The 25025-nt window shown below is 35.7% G+C and overlaps 1 protein-coding gene and 1 long non-coding RNA gene across 4 annotated transcripts; one reads left to right on the forward strand and one right to left on the reverse strand.

Annotated features, from left to right (window-relative positions):
* The first annotated feature begins 3047 nt into the window (after positions 1-3047).
* LOC108361363 (uncharacterized) lies at positions 3048-4497 on the forward strand. Its single transcript, XR_001847282.1, has 2 exons — positions 3048-3171; positions 3357-4497. It is a non-coding gene; the product is annotated as an uncharacterized LOC108361363 (long non-coding RNA).
* Positions 4498-20669: 16172 nt separating this feature from the next.
* On the reverse strand, positions 20670-24819 carry Mkrn1 (Makorin 1). Of its 3 annotated transcripts, none has more exons than XM_017613968.1 (5): positions 24673-24819; positions 23142-24421; positions 22530-22668; positions 22330-22467; positions 20670-22247 (listed from the first exon to the last, which is right to left on the reverse strand). In XM_017613968.1, the coding sequence occupies exons 2-5, from the start codon at positions 24035-24037 to the stop codon at positions 22146-22148; spliced, it is 1275 nt and encodes a 424-aa protein (XP_017469457.1). In that variant the 5' UTR covers positions 24038-24421; positions 24673-24819; the 3' UTR covers positions 20670-22145. The 3 variants fall into 3 exon arrangements, with proteins under 3 accessions (XP_017469457.1, XP_017469458.1, XP_017469456.1); XM_017613969.1 differs by lacking the exon at positions 24673-24819 and adding an exon at positions 24516-24664; XM_017613967.1 differs by lacking the exon at positions 24673-24819 and adding an exon at positions 24510-24664.
* Between the last annotated feature and the right edge of the window lie 206 nt (positions 24820-25025).

A 25025-nucleotide genomic window follows, 5' to 3' on the forward strand; every position in this document is an offset into this window, starting at 1 on the left:
TAAAGCAAAAACATTTTTTATTGTAAAATGGTTTCAAATAAACTAATAAAGTAAAATAAGAAGAAGCGAAATTTCACAAAATAATATTTAAACGCAAGTAGTGATTGAGAATCATATTAAATGAATACCTAAATTACGAGTAAGTAAATAAATAAAGTAATAATATTAATATTAATACTGTTATACCAAAAAAAAGACTATATGTGAAAGCGAAGAATAACTCTACAAAGTATGTAGTAATGCAAACTAATCAACCTAGAAAAATCGACACAGGGATGCTTTTAGCATTAGAGCTAAGCAGCATATACAAAATTGAACACTGAATAATATTTAAAAATGCTTTCGTAGCCTTCTTGAATTGTTTTAATGTTCTTTATTTGTAAGATTTTTAAGCGACTACGAAGCTTATTAAATGCAGAGCTAAACTAAATATTTGAAGCTCATGTCCGCAGTGCTGTAGAACTTTCACAGCTAAAAGACAGCTTTCACAATATAAAGCTTAAGGTGTCGTCCACTGCTAAGTGAAGTGTTAAAAAGGAACTTAAATTTCGACGAATGGAGTTATTGACGGAATGCAAATAAAAAGCTAATTTGGAAACAGCTGAGCGCTGAATGCAAATGGAGTATAATAATACATTTCCAATAATTTACTTAAAAAGCCGCCAGTATTTTACAGTCGTAGATAGAGAAGTAAGCCAGCTATTTAACAGAGGTTTCCTAACTCAGAAAGATTTCTTTGTACGAAATATTTTTCATGTTGTCATGACAATTTCAACTTGAAATGAAGTGCGTGGTCGAAAAATAATTGCATTGGAAACTTGTAGAAATTATTTTAGTGGCAATTAAATACCACTTTTTTACGCACTTAGATCAAGCTTTCGAAAAAGTGCCGTTTATGTTGCAAAGTTGCGAAAAAAATTTTGCCAACAAAGATTATTTATTTGGAACGGATTTCCGTCATCCCTTGTCAATTTTGGTTTGGAGACCAATAGATTTAAGCGTTGCGTCATCTTCAGTGTGATTTTTCCCACTAAAAGAATGCCGAATTGCCAAACTTGAAAAGAGATGACGAAAATTCGTGCCAATATAAATTATATATTTTTTTCGCATCTAATAATTCACCCGGTTGTCTACTTAAACACTTAAGCACACACTATCCAAAAAAGACCTTGCGTTTTTTTGTAGAAAACTGCTATTTTTAACCATATCAGATACAAATAAATTTAAAATTTAAATGAAATAAGAATTAAAAAACACGTATCACATGAATAAAGAGCAAAATACTCGAATATATTACGCCGGTGTTAGTACTGACTTAACGGTAGTAGAGCAGTGAAATGCTTTTGTGGAAAAAGCGATAAAAAATTAAGTTTTTTGAGGCATTCATTAAATGCACGCACGGAGTAACAGAAAACCGCGTAAGCATACAAAATTAGCAAAGCAGCAGCTGAAAAGAAGAATTTACAATATTTAGAGCTCGATGAACTCAATTTAAAATAGAAGGGTTTTAAACAAGGCGAAGTTTTTTTTTATTGAATAACAAAACCTTCAAATACAGTTTTTTTAATTGTAAGAAAATATTCTGCTGATTTTGTAAGCATATTTAGACTTAATTAAGACTAAGCATATGTTTTTTATTTTGAACATTGTTTTAATCAACACAAATCAAAAAATACACCGTCTTACCATTTTGTTTGCTCAAAAAGCTTATGTCCTCTTCTAAAAAGAAAAAACACAAACACCTTAACACAAAATTAAATAGTACTATGTATGGCTATGTATTTTTAACTCACTGTAATATGTTTAAAGTGACTGCATACATATATAAATACAAACATACACACGTTAGCAGTGCTAGGTTTTTAGTAATAAAATAAATAATAATAAAAATTATACACATACATACAATATTTGAAGAATATTTAATATTAAAAAAAAATATTTAAACTAATATCATTTAACGATAATTAGGGCAAATGAAAAAAAATAAAATTTTAGAGATATTACCAGTAAATTATACTAATAATAAAAATCAATCAAGGGATTTTATTTGTTAAAAAATACTGAGCATACACAATATTGTATTGCACCATCACAATATGTACATATATATGTTGATTGGTGGTGGCAAAAGAAAATTAATTAATTAAAAGCAAAAAACAAAATAGTATTGCAAAATTTGCTAAATCATTTAATAAGTTTGTGAGTAAGCTGAATTTAGTGCAGAAAGCGATTCAAAAGTATATATTAGTGACAGATGCAGAAATTAAAATAAAAAATAGTAACAGAAATAGAAACCATGAATACCGCAAGGACCGCAAAATGAAATTATAGTATAAAAAAGCATTTAATCAAATTTTCAAAAGTATATAAAACACGAAGCTACTGAAGAAAATATTTGCACACATACTACATACAATCGCAAACATAAATAATTTAAGGTTTAAACTTTTTATTCATATTTTCAAAATTTTGTAAGTTTTTTTTTTTATTTTTTAAGAAAAGATGTGCGAACGCTTGGTACTAATGGAGATTTGGCATGTTATCATACTCGATAATTTTCGATATCTTCCTGTTTATCGATATATGTATGTATATCGATATTTTATTTTTATCTTTATTTTATGTTTCTTAGTACTGTATTTATCGATATGCTCATTGATGATTTTTTCGATATATTTATCGATATTTAAAGATTATCTGTAGCTTTATAATTACCGATTGTTATTTGTAGATAGCTGGAAGATCTCAAAAAAAATTCAAGAAATATTTTTCATTTTTCTGTCGCTTCAACAAACAGCAGGAGACAATTTCTCATAATTTTCACAATGAAAACTTTTTGAAAAACTATTTTATTTTCATTTGATAAGCAAAACGTAATTTTATGAGATGTGATGCAAAATGTTTTCAATTCACGCAGAACAAGAATTAACCATCAGGTTAATTAAAAAAAAATTAGAGCAGTGTAGTACAAATTGTTCAAAATTTCTTGAAAACTGCATAGTGGTTTAGGAAATTTTAATAGAAAAAAATGTCTCTTTCATTTCTTGAGCATTTTTTATATGTATATAAAAATTTAACTTTTTCTTGAGAGCTGGATAGGACAAGCTTTACTTAATTTACAAATTTGAGGAATGTTAACTTGTTTTGTGCAAAGATATTCCACGTAATGTATTGTACTTAAAATTTTTTAGGAGCACACCACATTTTAACAAAAATTCTTTGATTAAGTAAATGTAATTAAATTAATTCAAATAATTCATAGAAACTCATTTGATGGTGATGCAGTAGACTGTTGCCCTGATTTTTCTTCAATATTGCCATTCAAAGCACCAAGTGATATTATTTCACGTAAGTGGTCAGGAAATATATGGCTCAGTAGCTCAGTTCGGAATATTTAACTCGCTGTTGAAAAGTGAGTTGGCACCGAGAATAAATAAAGACGAGATCAGAAGGCATCCCGTGGCAGCTCGTCCTCCCTCATCCATTTGTTAAAAAAGGTCGTTGCAAGGTCGGTAAGTGAAAGTGCACTGAAGCTGTAAAAATCTGAGAGATAACACTGTGCGATACCAAAAAATTCCTTGGAAGTTATGTATATTTTCTGGTAGATCTTTTCGAGTAAAACAAGAATCGAAATATGAAATTTGTCTAACACCCCCAATTTCTTGATTTACCGTTAAAAAAAAAAACGGGTTTTCGTACTTTTGCGCACTTATAAGCCTGTGACTTAGTCGATTATGAACCGAGTTTCAGTTTATTGTCGGGTTTGAAAAGAAGAAACTCGGGCCTTCCGAACGATATATGTACATATATGCGAATAAAGAAGTCTTAAGATATCTGTGTGTATTTACCCAGAAAACACATTTTTTTTTATTTTTTTTTTAGTTTTGCTAAGGTTTTCACGCATTATTTTATAAGAAAACCATACTAGTCCTAAATTGATTTTAAAACCAAATTTATTATCGAAAAAATCAAGTTTAATCGATTTCCAAAAATCGGACGAAACCTTTTATGAAAACAAAATTAAAAAAAAAAAATATGTATTATTTTTTGCTATACAACTTAAAAATGTTTGCTTAGCCGCGTATTCCTGCTTTATGCTTTTTTGTAACACTTTCTAGTCATTCACTTTGCAACCTATGTGTCGGTTCCCACCAAAGGGTCATCCTTGCTCCAGCAAGCTTGGATGACAATTTCGTCGGGTGCGTAGGTGCGACAAATAAGAACAAAAAGAGGTCGTGAGATAATTTTTTCCGATAAAAAAATTATTACTCTTGCAACAATCGCCCAATCCACAGAACGATAAGCTTATGTGTGAGCTTCCCTCAACAAATCGAAGGGTCAAACGGTTCCAAAATACCACGTCAGCTTTGCCTCTCTAACAGTATTGTTGGTAACAGCTTTGAGATGTGACTTCCAGTTAGGGATGCAAATTTTCAGAGCCAACATCGATACATCGATATTTCGATGTATCGTAAACACTAACATCGATGCCGATCGATCGCCCCAAAACTATCGATACATCGATATTTTCCGATGTTTCTCTTTTTTAATAAGTATGTAACAGGTACTTCATGATTTGCAGGTTTTTACAGGAAGCTGTTAACGTACGCCACCTTCCATAAGGTTTATTAATGGCGAAAACCGCTTTACCTGTAAAACCTGCAAATCCTGAAATACCTGGAACTGACTTAATGCTTGTTAAAATTTTAAGAAAAACCTAGTGTCCATCTAAACTGCTACACTGTTAACATTTCAATGGGTGGTTTTTTGAATTTAATTAGATTTCCTTCCAATGTCATAATAGATTTGCTGTTTACGCGCAGATAATACTTACACTCACCTTAAGTCGTGTTGAAATACTGTAACTACGTCATGGAAATCGCCTATGTTCAACGATGCCAATTGCTTTTATTAAGTGCAGGGCTGCCATCACCCGTAATACGCTTACCCAAAGGGCTCTGTCCCACGGTCAGTAATTATCACGATATTTGGATCGCGATCCATATTGATGGATTGATGGATCGCGCACGAATGCTACATGTTCAATATTTAGCGCGTCAGTATTTGCATATTTTTTTTGCTGAACGCTTATTATGACGCAAGAAAATATTTTTATTTTGTACGTATAATTTACAGATAATGCATTTATTATTTATGACAATTATTTTAAGATTTGTTCAATTTGTTTTGAAAGATTTTAAGCCCCGAGAGTGAAGGCAGAGCCGATGTTTACATTATGAGAGTAAAAGATGTACTGAAGAAATGTATGGATCGCGTTTTGAAAGTGCTACACGTTCAATATTTATTGACGGTATTGCGATCCGCGATCCAGATTTCAAAATTTTTAGAAATTTTGCGATATGGATCACGATCCATCAATACTGCATACTACACCGTCAATAAATATCGCGATACTTGGATCACGTCAATAAATACTGACCGTGTGACAGAGCCCAAAGAATATAACATAAAGATGTGAACGCAATGGCAATTTTGAACCGAAACTAAAGTCGATGTTTAAAACATCGTTAAAATTGACATCGATATATCGCCAATTTTACGATGTTGAGTAATTTTCAAATATCGATGGTAAACATCGGTTTTTTGGCCGATGTTATCGATGTTTCAGAAACATCGATGCATCGTTTGCATCCCTACTTCCAGTTGAGACTTTTGTTTAGGGTTATACCTAGATAACTATCCTCTTGCAATAACTTTAATCTCCGATAATTCCGGTGGGAGTTTATCTAAATTGGCATTCCCTCTTTTGGTAAATTAATCAATCAGTTTTAAGGCTTGTCACCTATACTTTTTGCTTTGCAAATAGCCTACTTGCCTAATATACGAAATGCACTTGCAGTGCCCAACAACAACACAAAGGCCTAATACGGTAAACAAATGGACGCACAAAAAGGAGATGACAAAATTATTAAAAACAGGCCGACTCAACAATACAATAGAACAATTGAAATTAGGATATTGGACAACAGTAATTATATGGGGAAATGACAACAATTATTATTATGTAACCAACTACAAAAGAATATAAATATTAGGGTGAGGCAAAAATTATGAGACATGTCACGAAGTGTTCAGATGTTAAAGAAAATATAAAGAGACAAAAAAGACGATATTAAGCAGAAATAATGCAAGAAAAAACCTTTGTTTTTTGGTGTACCCGAGGAAAAGTCTCCAAAAAAAACGAAAAGGTTACGAACCCACTCGCAGTACTGCCCGAGCTGGCGTGGATATGTTTAACCCGCCAAGTGACTGGGTTCTGGTGCGGGATGCTAAATGGACGTGGCACAATAGCGTGGAATCTACTGACAACGCTACATGCCCAATACACGCAACAACACGGAGAATACTTACGCTGTGGTCGAGGTGTGCGTCGCTCACTGGGTGCTCCTGCGGTGTTATGCCGCCACCGACTCCGCGACTTGCCGCCTCGACTAGAGCCACTCTTAGATTTGCCTGTCCAACTATGGGCTAAGTGCCTCTCCTGACACTTTCATAAAGCTAACTCAAAAAAAACACTTTACCACGTCTGGAACCAAATCACTTTCTTTCACTTTTTAAAAACCGCAATGACTCGCTCACAGTAGGGATGTTTCCCTATTCACTGCTCACTAGGTTCTGCCCCGGCGTGCAGCTATGAGTTGGGGCTCCGGTTCGCTAAACCATTGGGCCTCAGAGCCGGTGTTGTTGGTGCCCGATCAATTAGCACCGTCCCGTTTATTCTAAAAACGAATTGCGCGCTAGAGCGATCGCATACAAACAAACACCATGGACTTTCCCATTGCCATTATACGGCGGACAACAAAAGTGTCGCGATAAGAGATAAAAATTCTTCGCTCCTGTTGTGGTTTTTCGCGTCATCTCTTACTATTGTTTTCCTACGATTGGTCGGCATCGTTTTGGAGCGAACACCCCTAATGTTGACTTTTCCCAATTGTATTAGCACACCACTGATAATCAGCTGCTTTTCTCTTCAAGCTGAGCTTTTATTATTGCAATTGCCGGCAGAGCTCGCTCCAATCGGTTGGAGTGAGGGGAGATAACAATAATGCAAAGGAAAACCAAAAGAAAAATTTGTTGCGTGCAGTACGCGACAGGCAATATAGAGGCTAGATGACTAGCTTTTCTGCGTAGTCAAAAGTTAAAAATCCGTTGGCCGCTTGCCTACTGCCGCCTAGTTCCTACTCCCTTCTAATTCTGGATTCAACATACTTATGATCCATGCAGTTGTTAAATTAAGCGTGTTCTTTCTATTCATGCGCTTGGATTTTATTTATCTCATTTTACCAGATTTTGAAAATGTACCAAATCTCAAAGTTATGTACCAGTCAAGGCGAATTCATATCAGGTGGTATCGATTCAACAAAATTCTGACAATCACACAGCTATTCACAGCTGATGATACAACACCGCCTTATATGAATACGCCTTGGTACCAAACAGAAAAAGGTGTAGCAAACAGAAAAAGGTGTACCAAACAGAAAAAGATGGTACATTTCGGTCAAATTGGCCACCCTGGGCAAGACACGATAATAGGGTGATTAAACTGGGCATTTCTGAGAGCACTATATTTTCTTTCGGAAGGCAATGGCATATCTGACTTAAAAAGTTTTATCCAACCCCCACCAAATGCGATAAAAGCTCCTCAAGCTTCTTTAGACGAAGTTCTTTTTGCGGGTCTATATACATATTTGACCGTTCGAGCAGCACTGCCCAGATTGGGGTAGACGAAAAAAAGCGTAGACATAATATTTTTTAACGGGGAAACTTTATCAGTCAGCGTTTATACATTTAAATAATCATTAATGTAATTTAATTTATTTCAAATTTTGAGTTCCACTCACCGCACTACTAAACGTTGTGTTACTTACACACATATTTTGATATACATATACATTCGTATGTATACACACAAACACATATACTTTCATACAATACAGAAAATATGCATTACTAGCCTAACTTTTTGAGAACAATTGCCATACAAAAATAAATATGTATATGTACTTACACAACTTATATACAGTTTATTAGAATGAACCCAATTAACATATAAACTTAAAGACATACGAAAACTTAACTAAAACTTAAACCTAATTCACAAGAACATGAGCCACACTTCATAGGGAATGTAATAGTAGTAAAAAAATAGAGAAATAAATGAGAAAAAACTTACAAATTAAATAAATAGTAATTTAAAATAAATACACGCATACATACATACATAGCAAAAAGCAAGGGAAAAATCAGAAATAAAAAACGCAAAAAAAAATGGAGAGAACAGTGCATGCAAAATTTACTAAGTATGTATGTATGTATTATTGCATATTAAACAAAAAAAAAACTACGAATAATATACCATACACTCGTACATAAATATGTACAGACATACATACATACATAAGTATGTAACTACTATATCTATATTTATTATTATATCTATTAATAGTGAAAGCGCTTTGTACGCCAATGAATGTGCGACAAGCCAAAAAGGATGAAAGCATACACCGAAATGTAAAAGAAATTTACAAGTTATGTAAAAGTGAGTTGTATAAAAAAACGCAAATAAATTAAATACCATAACTAATTAAATTAATTACATTATATTACATTTAAAGCGTAAATAAATTAAATTTAAGTATATAAATAATGAAAGTAGTTGCATAATTTCAATTTGCAAATTTTTTGCTGAATTGATAGAGAATTTTCAGCGTGTAAAACGCTTAGTGCAGTGAAAATTTATTATTAACATTAACATAATTATTATACTGTATGATTACATTTATAATTATTATGATTAACAGCATCGTCATTAGACATTATTAGAAATAATGGTAATTATTGGTTATTACCCAAGTGAACATACAAACAACAACATACATACTTATATACATTTACAAGTGAAGCGAGCAGTTACACTACATACATACATCAAATATTATGATTAATATTAACATTGAGCTAAGCATTACATACACACATATTAAACCTATTGTACCAATTACATAAATAAATTGGCACATTCGCTTCAAATGCGCAATGAAAAAAATAAGCAACAAGAACAAGAAAAAAGCATGTTGCAAAGGATGGTGTATTGAAAAAAAAGAATTTAAAATAATAAAAAAATGTGCAAATGTGCGAAAGGCAAATTTCCAAATAATTTGTAAAGAAAAAAAAATAACACAAACACAGCCAAAAACATGTAAACATGTAAAGCTGCAGCTGCGAAAACACACTAACGTGTGGCTGCCTGCGACCACAGACAAGCAGCTAAGTACTTGCATTGGAGACTTTCAACAAACCTAGACACATACATAAATACATACATACATACTTCAAGCACGCGCCTAACCAACATATAACCTCAATTCCATCTCAGTCGCCCTCTTTCCTCGTTCTCCACATTTCCTACATTCAGCTTCAAAAAAACAACTCTCTCCCATACAACGGCTATTCGGTGTTGAACCAAAATAAATGAATTGCTAAAAATATTTGAACTTGCGTACAATTACATACATACATAAAAAAAGGAATAAAAATATTTCAAAAAAAACAATTAAAAATCAAATTATTACACACCCATTAAAATATTATTACAATAACAAATAAAACAAACTTATGCATTAATTATTATTATTATTATTAATTATTATAATAAATTATTATGAATTATTGCATAATTAAATATAAAAAATATATATTATACACTAGTAAATATATTACAATGATATATTAAGTACTATAACGAAAATAATAATAATAATCTTGATGCTGATTATGCTGATTGCTAGTCGAAGAAAGAGATAAGCGTAAAAAATTGCGGAAAACCCCGAAAAAAATAAATAAACCAAACAATTAAACAAAATAAGTAATGAAATTAACAAAAAAAAAAAACAAAAAACAATTATAAAAATTATTAAAAAAAACACAGAATATATATTATATATACTTTATAGACATTTAACAAAACCTAAAAGAAACAAAAACCCAAAAACAACAAAAATAAGAAGAAACAACCCGCAAAAAAATAAATAAAATAAAGTTACAAATAAAACTTTTAACAAAAAACAACATGCGTTCTTATTTAAAATGGAAACATATATATGTAGAACAAAAAGCGGAAAACTGGTAACAAATGCCTAGTAGGGTGGTACTTAGAATATGAACATCTAAATTTTGTATGGGGCAGCATTTCATTTCGTTCTACGTACAAAACAAAGGCAACCACGAAGTTACAAAATTTTAAACAAATTTTCAAGAGTCGCTACCACGGTCTGACAAAATTTAATTATTTTTTTACATCGCAAAAAATTCGACAGAACATTGACTAAGTCTGCGTGTTGAATGATATTCGTATAAATTCATAAACTCGCTGAGTTATAGCTGGACAAAGTAAAAAATTTGTTTAATTTTTTCAATTTTTTTATATAAATTTATTTCAAACTTTTCAGGCTAACCTAATATTCGCGCCGTCGAACTTATTTTTTTGCGTCACCCGAAATTGGCTTGTGTGCGTTTGCATTTGATTTCATTGAGCGAAACATCAAATCAAAATGTCTCGCAGAACAAAAATTGGAAATTGAGTTAGCTTCATACGCATGCCGTTCAATTTCGGTTGGTCATTCGGTAAATTGGTGGCGTGAGCGAATATTAGGTTAGCCTGTTAGACTTACGTGTATGCATTTATTTTGTGCGTAGAACCAAATAAAGGATTTCCCCAAGATGGTGATATTTTTCAGGAGCACACTAATGCCTAGAGTACATTTGCAATATGGTTGGCACACTTCTTAGAGTTTTTGAATGTCGACACTGGTTGTGCTTCCGTTCCTCCACTCTTCCAGACGTTGCACATAGGGGTATTTGAACGATTTAGGCGGCCAAAAACCAATTTGATAAAATTTTAGAGAAAACTTAAAAAGTTAGTCACATTCGATAGGGAACATTCCAAATAACATTTCCCAACCCCATTCACTTTTCTAACTTGCACAGCGAACGCTCCCCGTTGACCGGAAACAGAATATTCTAACGCTGCTTATAAATAAATTTTCGCTCTCTAGAAAGATCGTGACGGTTTTAAGTTAATATTTTGACTACTGCAGTATATTCTTAAAAAGTAGTGATGGCTCCGCATACAGACCGTAATAATGCATTTAAGCGTAAATATTTTTTAATAATTTTATTTATTAAGCAAAAGTTCAATTTAAATGTAACGAAAATAGCGGTTTTCAACGAGTATTTTTTTGTCAATTTTGTGAATATTAAGGAATTTGTTGTATCCCCGGGAAAGATCGCGTTATTATTCTTTGTTCAATTGAAAGCTTAGAAATTTGGCTAATATAGTGTGAAAAGATTGCCCGCAGAAAATGGCAGATAAGTGGTATTTCTTAACTTAGAAAATGTATTAAGGAAAAATCTAAAAACACGACTAGTATATAGTAACACTACTTTAGATCTATTTTAACACTAAAATTAAACTTTTTAGATGAATTTGAGGCCGCTGAACTAGAATATGAATCCATTTAATTTAACAAATAAATAGTTTTCGAGATATTAGCAAACGTCATGTTTTCTTGGACCTTTCGGGCCTGTTGCTAGAAATCTGCGGGAATATAAGGCGAACCCAACTATGTTATATATTTCGGAATAAACATTTGTTTTCCTTTACATTGGTGTTATATAAGCGATGATTAAAGAAATAGTTTTGGGTATACAAGCGTTTAAATTAAAATAAATCTACGATATTTCAGTAAATATTGTATCCAAATTGTTAAAAATTAGTATGTAAACTAAAATTTTGGAACAAAATAGGATTATTATTAAAGTTTTAGAAAATGGTTGTGGCCCGCCCACTTATTATGAAATGCTGTATATCAGTATCCACTTCACTAATCCGTACCAAACTCGGTATGAGCCTTGCCTAGGCTATATCTAACATAACTGCTAAAAATTCTTGAAATCGGGCGATAACCACGCCCACTTCCCATATAACGGTGATTTACAGAAACGCGAAAACTGCGATAAATCAATAACTACTGAAGCTAATTCACTCTAAATCGATTCTTGGAATAACCTCTTAGCATTAATGAAAATTATAAATTTTTGGATAATGGGCGTGGCGCCGCGCACTTTTGACCACAAATGTATATCTCGGTAACCGATTTATCAATTTGTACCAAAATCGGTGCACTTGGTATGGAAAAGCAATGCGTTGAAAATACGAAAACTCCGATATTTCAGTAATTTAGGACGCTAATTTACTCCAAATTAATTCTCTTAACAATAAATAAGACTGTTATTATTACAAAAATGTAGTTTTATTACAATGGGTGCGTTCGAGTTACGTAATAATTACCGCAATATTGCAGACTTGTTGCTTTCCTGATGACATGTTGCTGAAGCTCAACTTCAACTTTTCTAAAATGTTGCAGAAATTGCGCAGTAAAAATGTTTATGTTGCTTTTGATTTGCCAATGATGAGTAACTGATTGTCAAAATTTTATTCGTCCAAATTTTCGCGTAGAACGTGATACTCTTTCATAAAAGAGTAACACTGCCGCATTAATTGCACCTCGAATACACCCATTTCTTACCTATCCTGTGATACATATTTGAATTATTTAATTCCTTCAATTAAAGTTGAATTTGATTTTTTAAACCCTGGAAGGTTCCTTAGAGGATAAAGACTTTTCAAACCCATTTTCATTGATACCCATATTGCAGCAATTCATATAACAAATTGAACAAACATTTTTAACAGGTGGCAACTCTGTTAATGTTTTAACCTACTTGATTTTAAACATTTACAATTCTATATGTCATAACACGTCTTTTCTAAACATTTTGAGTTGAAATATTCATAAAAATAATTTTGGCCGCATAAATCGGCTAAATACCCCTATGTGCGTTGTGAGAACAACAATAACTCAGCTCAAAGTCGGCGTTAAAGAATGTTGTTTACCCAATTCACAAGTGGAGATCCGCTCCGCCGCCATATCTAAATTTGATATCTACGTCCCGACTTATTAGTACAGTATTTACTCTTATATTGACGTTCAGCACAACTTTTTAGCTATGTCCAAAATGAGAAGAACCTTTCCGTGACCTTCGAGGTCAGTTGAGACTTTGTACAAAGCGTCTCACTTGGTAACAGATTCTAACTTGAGATCGGTAAACTATTGGAAAGGATATACCTCTCTCGAGAAACGAAAATCCTTTTAATGGCACAAAACAAAGTTGAGAAGTCTTTGGGTGCGTTAGAAAGAACAAATGGAAGATCTTTGCTCTCGGTCCAAACAGACAAGCGGTTGTTGTGCTTAAGAAGAAGAAATACTCGAAGTTTAATTAGATAAATACCCACTATTGAAATCTTAAACTTCGTTTGGCTGACGGGCACATAGCTGGCGTCTAGGTAAGGTACTATAAAATGCTAATGCTTTAGCCAGAAGGAAAAATTATCATAAAAAGGAAATCTCAAACAGCCTATGGTCGCATGGAACCCCGCGCCATTCTTAAGTTAGAACTACCTGCTATAAGCGTGGAAAGGCGGGTGACTCTGCCGTTATCATGGTTCACGCGCTTGTTGTCATTGTTGTACCAGTACGGGGGTAACTAACTCTTCTAAAAAAAATTCCAATACTTGCATGTTTTTGTTGTTGTAGCAGCATACAGAATCCCCAAAGACTTTTTGGTGAGTGTTGCTTGTGACAGTCCTTGGCCAGATATAAGTCTGGGTCGTTCTGGTTACGTAGACCCGACTGTCGTGAGAACTTGCATAGCTACATTTGGTTGGGTCGAAAGGGCTTCTGGTGCAAAGATGAGTATTTAGAGTATAAAGTTGTCCAATGAAAGCCGTCCCAATTGGTGGTAAGACGTATGCGACGTTTGGGTCCATTCTACTCATATTCCTAGTTGATTCAAGCCTACTACACCAATCGAAGTGGTTTAGAGGCTATTTATACTGAAGCAGATTGTGCTCTTTCCTCTTGGCCTATCGATCGACTTTTGGCTTTTTTCGTTGCCGGCTTCTTTTATCATTGCGATGATAATGCATGCGGATCTGGGCGGTAAGTAGTAAGTTCAGGAAGGAATAGTGCGTGGAGTAATTTAAGTGGAGAAATGGATAACTGATTTGTAGAAGTCTACCTATTCAGCATATTCCGCATTTTCCTATTTGTTAACCCCTCCACTTTCTTCCAGACTTCCGGACGGTAAGAATGCCCAGTGGAGGGCCCGCTTCGAATCGAAAACAAATTACAACTGTTTTCTCCCCAGTACAATTTAAATTGACGAAGAGCTCTCGCAGTCGAATGTCGTGATCTCAAAGTAAAATTTCGAACAGAGTTTCGATATCGAATGCCGCGATTCGCGCACAATTTGAACTTTGATGTTAAGTACTCTGCGCCGATACGGCAAGTCGTTTGAGCTTCAGCAAAGATTTCATACGAACCGTTGGATTTCGATGATTTGGCTTCCTGAAAGTAGTTATTGTTGTAGCAGCAGTGCTCAACCCCCGGGAGTTCCGTCATGGGCCGTCTTCATCCTCTGACTCTACAAGCCTGAGGCTAAGAAAGCGGGCCGGCGTCGATAGGCACGGTCCATAGAGCTTCTGTCATAGTGTCATGGTCGTGGGGTTGGACGCGCATGGTAAGAGGTCTTGGGTGTTGCATGGACCTCGCCCGCATGCTGGGCAGGTGTCTGCTACTTCTGAGTTCAGCCGGGATAAATAGCTGTTTAGTCTATGGCACCACCCAGAACGAGTTGTGCTAGGGTGCTCCTAGTCTCTCTCTGCAGTTCTGCTTCGTCGATGTTGATGGGCGGTGGTCGACGGCCTAGGACGATGTTGTCGTTGCGGGTACTGAGACTCGTCCTGACTGCATCGGTGTGTAGGTGGTTAAGCCCCGCTCGGGTTTCCATTTGTGCAGGTGACGTCTGACATCTCGGACGGGGCGGATTGTTTCGAAGCAGCGCGTTGTTGGAACGAGGTACTTCGTCGATAGCAACGTGTTGTGCTCTTTCACTGCTAGCATCTGGCTTTCTTGCATCTAAAAACTGTTTGTTTAAATTTGCGCATATTAAGATAGGTACAGTTCTCGAAGCTAGACACTGCTTGCTTACTTTTACTTATCATATGTGTGGCTTAAAACAAATTTCTAATTTGTTTTTTGAGTTTTAAACATTTATTGTTCACATTTTCACAGTTTACACATAAAATGTTTAAAATTTCCTCTAAAAAATGTTCGTTTAAATTTACGCATATAAAGAGAGGTAACCAGTTTCCTCTCCTATTGTGTGCAAAATTAAACAAGGTCTGCTTACTTTTACATATCAAATTTGTCACGTAGCGCACACAAGGGGTGGTTTTGGGCTAAATTTATTATGATATAAGAAATTTTGAAAGAAAAAATTTTCTTTTCCATTTCTTGTGTGTCATTTTGTAAGAATTTATCTTTTTTTCTTGAGAGCTCTTTAAAGTTTAACTGCGAATGAAAACATTGTCCTAAAAATATGCAATGCATACTCACTTACTGTTGCCTTTTACACTTTACAGCCTAAAAAAGTTTACCACTGATATGTACTTAATAAGCATTCGAAGATTTAATTTGCTTACACTTTACAGCCTAAAAAAGTTTACCACTGATATGTACTTAATAAGCATTCGAAGATTTAATTTGCTAACTTCGAATTCGTTCCACCAAAATGAGCTACATGATTAAAATACAAGTTCAGTTAAATTTTCGTTTTTCGAATTATTAAAAATTAGAAACTAGAAATCGACGAAAATTAATAAAAAAAGTGTAAAAATTTCGTGAAATTATTTAATTTATTTTTTTTTAATTCTTTTGTAAAATTTTGTATTACTTTTGAAAGTTGAGTGCATCTTTAACCGTTAATTTTTTCATGATTTAATGATCGGATCTAAACCAAATTACGAGACGACCCTTAAGGTACCACCTTTCCGGTAAAAAAAAAAGATTATTGGAATCGGTTCACGCGGTGCAAAGTTATGCGGTGGAATAAATAAAAGAAGTAAAAACACTCCGCAGAATTGATAACCTCCCCTTTTTTGAAGCCGGTTGAAAAAGTCTGAGTTCTTTGTAAATTTTATGTAAATTTTATGTAAATAAATTGAAATTGATGATACTTTAAAAAGTTTATTTATTAATTTCATACTGTAAATAAAACTTTCATAAATGTATTTTAAAGAGCGAATTTTCAGTATTTGCTGATGATATATATTTAGAAGTATAAACCCTTTCCCTCCAAAAATATATTCCTGCGTGCGCCCCTGGCACTTAGTATTTATTATTTGTAAAAAATATATTTTTACTTTCAAAATGTTTGTAATTTTAAACATTTCATGTGTATATTTTAAACAACTCATGTTCAAAATCAAATCTTGAACATCTTGTGCGCATACTTGAACAGATTCTGGTTGAAAAATAAACACTTTTCAGTAGTAGTTTTACATGCACTTTTTAGAGTGTGGTGGAGGTAATGCTCGGATGATATGCGATGGCAGCCTGTTGAAAAGGGGAGCTGCATTTATGTTTGTACATTTCTTCACTGTGTATCGCTGGTGTCGGCCAACCACACTGCGTAGTTTGCCACTGACCGGCCGATTGCTCTGTATGTGGTGAGTAGGGTTTCTTTGTCGGCTCGCCAAGTGCTGCCGGCTATGGACTTGAGGACTTTGTTCCTAGCTCGCATTTTTCGCAGGCGGCTAAGGCGTGCACTGAAAGGAGAATAGTCTGTCGACCTTTGGGATGGTTTCAGTTGCAGCCTAACCTCCTTAGTCCATGTGGTGAACAGTGCGGCGGTGGATTTCAGGGCGGAGATGGTGAAGCTCCTGGCAGTGAAGAAGTTTGCAAGATCGGTGAGATACTCATTGATTTTCCCGCAAAGGCTGTCGATATTGGGACCGCGACTAGGACTGTCCTATCACAGGGACGACGTCGGTTCTGTGTGCTATATGCATTTTTCGGCATCCATGTGTTCGGCTGGTTTCAAATATTTCGGCAGGCTGGGGAGGAGTAGTGCTTCCATTGTCTTTGCCACTGGGGACAAGAGGGAGATTGGCCGGTAAGAGTCCCCTGTGTTCACCTTCTTCCCTGGCTTAACGAGGGGAATGATGCTACCCGTTTTCCACATCTCGGGGATGATCGTCGTTATGGTATTTCCAAATGTAAGGGCAACGTTTTCCTTACGTTTCGTCGGATGTTAGGGATTTTACTGTCGTCCACAGTTTACTGACTCCGCTGGAGAGATTGTAGTTTTCCAGATGCTCGTTCCACGTTTTCCGCTTGTGTTTGATTACCAGTTTACTAATGTCCTTGTTGAAATCCCTGATGTGGGTATCACCAGGATTAGATTGGCGGATTGGATCACGCACGTCTGCGAGTCCCGCCGCTTCTGCTGGGAAGCCCGGACGGAATTTGGCGATCCTGTCGGCTGGTGTGATGCGGGCGGCTGCTACGTTGAAGATCCGGCGGATGTTGCCCTCAGCTTGGCGCGCGCATGTTGGTGGTGGAAGAGTGTTGAATTTGCGGTTTGTGTGTACCGTAAAACCGTCCTAGTTAGTCTTCATTGTGTTCATGGACGTACGGTTTTCGGATGTAACAAAATCTATTGGGTGGTCTATCGCGACTACTATGAGCCGGTATTGGACCGCGTTATGCAAAATAAAGGCGATGCCGCATCCAGCGCGCCGAGGGCGATCTCTTCGGATGACGTTGAACTCGTCCTGACTCTGAAGGCTTGAGCCACAGTGGAGGTTTTGTTTCCTGGACCGCCGCGACTGAGATTTCATTGCGCCTCATGGAGCTGACTATCTCAGCGATCTTGCTTTAAAGTTCGTAGCAATTGAACTTCAATAGTTTTATTGAGCTGGTCCTGGTGACGTTTATGCGTGGAGTGGGGGAGTACTGGCGCGCTGCCTGAACTGCTTGCTGTGTTGATTGCGGATGTGGTGGTCTTACCGCTGGTGTTGGCGTTGGTGTGGGTGTGTACGTGGGCCGCGGTTGCGGGGTTTTCGCTGGCGTTGACGTTGGCACTGGTGCAGGTTCAGGCATTGGGAATTGTAAGGGGGCGGAGCCGCAGTATGCAGTAAAAGCGGTACTCCCCTCGCGATGGTGCATGAGGCTGGAGCAGCGCTTCAGGTGCCACCAATTGTTGCATGCGTTGCATCTTACTTATGTAGTATTACGCCTCACCAGGTTCGTGCAGGCGCTACAGAATCATCTGCTTTGGGTGGATGTCCGGCGTTGCGTACTGGGAGTTGGTCCACTAGCTGATGGTTGGACGGACGTTGTTATGTGGAGTGTTGATGCAACAAAATTNAGCAGTCTGCAGTAAAAGCGGTACTCCCCTCGCCATGGTGCATGAGGCTGGAGCAGCGCTTCAGGTGCCACCAATTGTTGCATGCGTTGCATCTTACTGATGTAGTATTACGCCTCACCAGGTTCGTGCAGGCGCTACAGAATCATCTGCTTTGGGTGGATGTCCGGCGTTACGTACTGGGAGTTGGTCCACTGGCTGATGGTTGGACGGACGTTGTTATGTGGAGTGTTGATGCAACAAAATTAGCCAGTTAACCAGTTATTGCAGTTGTTGCAACGGTCATGTGAACGAGTGGTGAATTTTTATGTGGCAGACTTGCCGGTGGGTCATGCTTCCAATGCGAAAAAATGGGGGGTTGCTGCTCGGGTGATGGTCCTTTGTCGTAGTGGCTGCTCCGAGTCAATCGGGTAACGTAGAACCGACCATTTTGAAAGTCGTAGGTTGTTATTGTTGTTGTTGTTGTTGTAGTTGCGGCTACTTAGCCCTGTCTGGAATTAACTATCGGCAGGTTCACGAAACGTGCTGTTTCGACGGAAGTGATAGTTGGGTTGGATTGAGTGGGCATGTGAAGAGGTGGTTGGTCTCATGTGGGTAACCTTCACATGGCGGACATACATCGTCGGGGTCTTGTCTGGAAAAACTCCTGGTTTAACCCACTATAATATCCAGGGCTCGAATCGGCCACATACGATATCGCACTACTCATCACGTAAAAACACATTTTTCGGATTATGACATACGTGAACGTACTCTTTGTCCCATTCAGCTTATACTGCCGATCCGGGAACGGATGTTACGATTCGAGCCCAGACCGTATTTACGTCAGAGTATGCACTCTTAGTACCTAACCTGTACTATTAATTTAAAAGTGGAATGGTGGATAGTACTTCAGGCCGATCTTACGATTTTTGCATGGTTACCCCCCTCTAAGTTTGTCCCCAAGGGTGTTGCTGGTATACGTGTAGTTTTCTTGATCGGCGCTTATGTATTTTTGTAGGCTTGTTCTAGTGAGATTGCTCGATTGGTTTATGAAGGTCAACTAGCTCGCGATCACGTAAGTAGACCCACACAATAAGTCGACCCAGAAAGTTTAGAAGTATTAGCTAACAAAAGAATGAAGAGCTAACCTTAGGAACTATAAAGTTGTATTATAATGTGAGCAATAGTATATACTTACCTGCGTGTCGTACACAAGAATAAATAATGCACGCTCTTTATGTGTAGTTGCAGTTAGTTTCTAATTGCCTACAAATTTACGGTTTATTAAGTTTTCTTGTTTAATTTAGACTTTTCCTTTAGACTTTGAATGATGATTTTTGTGGTAGTTTTTATTATGATTTTTAGGCGTTTGTTTCATGAGTTTGCTTTTGGTAATATTATAATTATGTATGAGTACTTTGTGTACGAGGAGAAGAGTACGTGGACATAGTAGTAAGATCAATATCTACGTGGTTACATTTAAGTTACAGCTCTTTTTAAAAGTATTTCGATTTTTTTTAGTTTCTCTTTAACAGTACATATTACTTTTATAGATAAATTTCTGGAGGTATTTTCAATTTAATACAATATATATTTTTTCATTTTATTATTTTTGGATGTGTATGTAGTTGTTAAATTTAATATTTACGGTTTAAAATATATAATATATATGTGTACATATGTATGTATGTGTTTGTTATATATATTTATATATGTATATGCGAATAATTGAAGCATTAGTTACATTACAATAGAAATTTAGGATTTTTTTTGTTTTTTTTTTGCTTGTAGTAGGTTTTAAAGCAAACTCGCGCTTACTACATACAAGTATTTAGAGAAATTTCAATTATTATGTTGTACGCATGTATATGTTTTTTTTTTTTAACTAATAGTATTTATTTTGTTAATGCTATCTCTATTGTATGAGGGCTTTTAGTTCTTTTATAAAAATTATATTAATTCTAACGCTTATGTTTAACAAACGCTTAGATAACGGGTTTTGATTTTTATTTTGCAATCAAAATTTCTTTTTATACGTTTAACAAACAACAGGTGAAATGAAAAAATAGAACCTTGGAAAACGATAAAGGAAAATTTTACTTTTAATGTGTATGTATTTAGTTCAATAACAAATGAAATAATAATTTTCAAATTTTTGCAAAATCTCATACAATTTTAGGTATTAACATACATACATTTTAATGCCATTTTCAACCAAAAAATAAGTAACAAACAAAAGAGTCTAGTTAAATCGAACACTTTTACGCTGCACCGACATTTAATATGTAGGCAAGTAACACCTTTTAGCATATAACCAATTCTAACTTTTACTTAATTCAATACAAATACATATATAAAACAAAACAGAAAATATATACGGGTTTATGTATATGGATAAATTAGACAAGCTGTAACGCAACGGTGGAGAAAAAGAATGCGCACGGAAGTAGTAAGAATCTGCACATTCTTAAGGCAACATATTTAGTTGGTTTTTAACGGTAACTAACTTTTGAACACAATATCTTGAATATACAACATTCTGTTGCGCCATCAGCAACTTGTCTCTTTCACCCACTCTATTAACATTACTTGAAAAAAAGATACAAATGTACTACTAATTATAAAGGAAATTAAAAGTACCACTATTCAAATTACTTCCGTTGCACGCCCGTTGCGTGCGATGGTGGGGGACATTTAAGGCAGGCACACGCCCAAACGCGCTCATGGCGCTTTGATACGATTTTATTTGCTTTGTGATTATTACAATCGGAACTGACGCCATGGCGGTCAGCGCGGCAAATACGAGTATAAATCACAATCAAATTTATTTGTATATGTATAGGTTTGCGTAACTTATCCGACATTTTTTTGTGCCATTTCTAAATGGTGGCTTTTTGTAAAAAGAGGAGCTATCAGCGTGTTGAGTGTTTGCGTTTGTTTGATTTCGATAACATTCTATACATTCTACACACACAATACATATAATTTTCTTTTTAGCCATCGAACAAATGACCGAATTAATGTATGTATGCACACATCGCACGTCGAATAATATGACGAAGTATTACAAAATTTCTAAGTTTTATCAATTCATACAGTCAGTATACAAACAGACAGATTGAAAGACACATTACTTGCACTATATTTGGGAAGTGTTATCTGTTAGACTGAACATATTCTGCTTATCAAGCATTTAAATTGTATAATGAAATCTCCGAAAACGTAAATTTTGAGTTACATCTCTATATTATTGAGCGTGCGACATATGCATTTGTGTTTTAGTATTACGCAATTTCATAATTTTTATTTAATTTCTGTAGCCCTTCTTAGCAATGCCCACTTCATATTAGATATAATTTACTGTACTATCGAATTGTTTGAAAGCATTTGTATATTTGTTACTTTACTCTTTATCTCTCCTAATCGAAAAAAGTTCGTTGCATTGTTTTCCTATATATTCGCTTCAGTTTTTTTAAGTTTAAGCCAGATTTAGCCCTCCTTGCCTGCTATCCTAATTTTGTATTTTAATTAGTTTTTGCATTTGCTTTGCGGTACCATTTTTCAGTTGGTTTGGTTTTTATCTGTGTTATTTTTTGTTTTTTTTTTTGGTAATGTTTTGAAAATTTAATGTAGGTATACTTTAGAACGATTTTACATCAGCTAATAGAATATCATTGCTTGATTAATTTTTCTGGTTTTTCACTTGATATCTTTTATATAGGTTCTTCTTTCGAAGTTCACTCAATACACGATCATGTAATTATTGAATAAATTTGCAATATTGCAGTATTTGCCGTTTTATTTTTTTTTTACTCCTCAGAGAAATCAGTATCGTCACTATCATCGCTTGTGCCAGAAAGAAAGTCTAACCAGTGGTAGTCTCGTTGTTCAACAAACTCCCACAAGTAGATCTGTAATAAAAAAAAACAACAAACTCATCAGTTATATGTAGTTATGGCTTTAAATATGAAGTAGAACTTAATATGAACTTACATCCAGTAAATCAATGAAATCATTTGAACCACGATGTAATTTACGTGCGCGTTTGGGTAAACCCACATCGACCAAGTCTCCATTGGGGAGAGCATGTTTGTAGAAACATTTGTTGCCAAATGGACACTTGCCATCCCCCTATTTGTGAAAATTAATTTAATTAAAGTGCTAATAATACACAAAATATTCTGAATACCTACCTTCTTAAAGTATTTACAGTCTTTAACACCAAGCGCTACCCGATAATCATTGAGCAGCTTATCCTTTTCTTCCTTAGTTTCCACCCAAAAGGCACTGGGGCAAACAAAATCTGAAGAAACGCGGCACTCAGGGCACGAGCTGTAATTGTAAGATAAATTTCTTAAATTGCTTCCCATATTAACAAAACCTTCATTTCTAATGTGTTGGCAAAGAATTATTCATAAACAAGTTACTTTTAGATCCAAAAAATTGTTGATCGTTTACATATCGCTAGCTTAGAGTGAGAAGTTGCTAAGTCCTATTTTAAAAAAATTTCAGGAAGAGGAGAAAACTGCATATAGCCATTTTGTTCAAGTACCTATTTCGCAAAACTTTGAATACAACGTTTTGGCAAAACTCCATATGAATCAGAGGGATTCGATCTTTATTAAAAGATTTCGAACAATATTTCCTTATCGGAATGAAAAAAAATAAAACAAGTACCTTTATCCTTTTCGAAAAAAGAATTTTTAAGTTATTTAGCTTCCTGTATAAAAATATGAGTTTTCATGAAATTTGGACTTAGCAATTTTTTATAGGATGTCATAATTAAAAACAAATAAAATGTTTACCGTGTAATTTTGTGTTCAAACTGCTTTGCTTGTCGCCACTTTCGGATACATTCCAGACAGAAAATGTGATTACAATTAGGCAATATACCGAAGCGTTTCTCGCGCCCAGCTTTCTCCATTATGGTGTCGAAGCAAATACCGCAAGTTTTATCCTTAGAACGGGCAATAGCGAACGACCATTCCATAGCTTGTTCATGTTGCTGTAGACATTCTTGATTATGTTTTCGACGTTGCGTTTGATCGCTGGGATGTAAGCAGAATTGGTCGCACATTTTGCAAAGCTCCATGTGTACGCCATATGCACAATATGCACCGTAGGGACAGGGGCCTTCATACGGGCATACCATTTCCAGCATGGCTTCAGCATCGGCTCCTTCAACAATGCTCATACGTGATGCCCCATGAGCACCACCGACCACATCGGCCCAAGATTTTTGAGCATCTGCGTTCATTGGACACAAGGCAGCTGCACCATGGTTCGTCAGGTCATCAGCATTGGTTTCTGAATTGTGAGTTGGTCTGTAGTTTTTCGGCACAAACACTGGTGCATTTGCCCAATTCTGTCGACTTGTACTTGGTCGACTGTTCAGGGATTCTGCTCCAGTTTTACCATTAGTTTTTGAAGAAGTGGTAGGGGTAGTGGATTCAGATGCAATGCCGCTAGCATTGATGCCTTCACCTCCAGATAGATCGTGAGAAAAGCGACATAAGCTCCCAAAACGACATATTCCCCGTTGAAAATACCGACAAATGGCAGCATTCACTGCCATATTGGTTTGGGTCCTAGGCACTGCGGTTGCACCTTCATCGACGGCAAGGTTGGACATCATGTTAGGCAACGCAGCAGCACCACCACCACCTCCAACTAATGGGACAAAAGTAGCTGAAGCGCTCATCCTTATCGAATTATGTACTTGTATGCTTGTCCTTTTCAAAAAACGTGCTCAGTTCAATAAACTACTTAGACAGGGTTGTTGCGAGTTCTTCTCCTGCCTCAACGTGTTTTCAATTGAGGGTTTGAATAGCGCTAACTAAATTAACAAGCTGTTCACGCACACGTCTGAGGCAAATGAACTCTCAATTGATTTTGTGAAACAACTCCAACTCTTTGTTAATTTTGCTTCAGCTTGTACCCTGTGCTCTGTACAAAACCAAGCTTCTGCCGAAAACGCCAAACTTCGTTTTTTTTGCCACTGCTTATGTATGTCCCTTTGTCGTCTATGAAGCAGATAGCCCCAATATGGCTTTGTCTTTGCTTTCTTAAGTTACTCTCCGTCTACCTGCAAAACAAAAGACCGGCCAAACATTAGTGCTGCAACGGTCAGAACTCCTAGTAGGGTGGTTTTAATGAATTGTAAATTTTTGCACCTTTACCAAGTTTGAGGTTTTATTTGAACTCATTACGTTAATAGCTCTATAAAATAAGTACTAAATTTATTTAAGTTTAATATTTCCAAATTATGCAAAAAGCTATGGTTAAATTACAGCACCGAGATGAAATCAAATATTTCATCAGCTTGTTGAAGCGCACCCTTGAATAATTGCCCCAGCTGTCACTTGTACAGTGCTGCCAAACTAAAAGTGACAGCAAGGTAGCAAGCAATACAGTCCGCAGTCTGATAGGCAATACACATTTGGCCAATTGGCCATGAAAAACGTATTTTGACAATGAACAAAACAAATAATGTAGAAACTTTTGCTAAAATTTAGTCGGGACTGAAATGGAATTTATTTTTTCCACACCAAGTATAATGGTAAAACTTTTTTTGTGTACACTTGTAATTGCAACACAATTTTAAACCCACTTCATTTAATTTTTATACATGACTCTATTACATCAGTTTATTGTTAACAGCATATTTCGCCAAAATGAACTGACCAAGT

Source organism: Rhagoletis zephyria, unplaced genomic scaffold, assembly GCF_001687245.7.
Source record: "Rhagoletis zephyria isolate East Lansing unplaced genomic scaffold, Rhagoletis_zephyria_1.1 Rzeph_scaffold_00743, whole genome shotgun sequence".
Taxonomy (NCBI): domain Eukaryota; kingdom Metazoa; phylum Arthropoda; class Insecta; order Diptera; family Tephritidae; genus Rhagoletis; species Rhagoletis zephyria.

What these genes read in the sequence shown, in the direction of transcription:
- Mkrn1 (XM_017613968.1), bottom strand. Translation starts at nt 24,037, where the DNA reads ATGAGCGCTTCAGCTACTTTTGTCCCATTAGTTGGAGGTGGTGGTGGT. An exon ending in TTTGAACACAAAATTACACG is followed by an intron (nt 22,669 to 23,141) that starts GTAAACATTTTA and finishes TTACAATTACAG; the next exon opens with CTCGTGCCCTGAGTGCCGCG. An exon ending in ATTTCATTGATTTACTGGAT is followed by an intron (nt 22,248 to 22,329) that starts GTAAGTTCATAT and finishes TTTTTATTACAG; the next exon opens with ATCTACTTGTGGGAGTTTGT.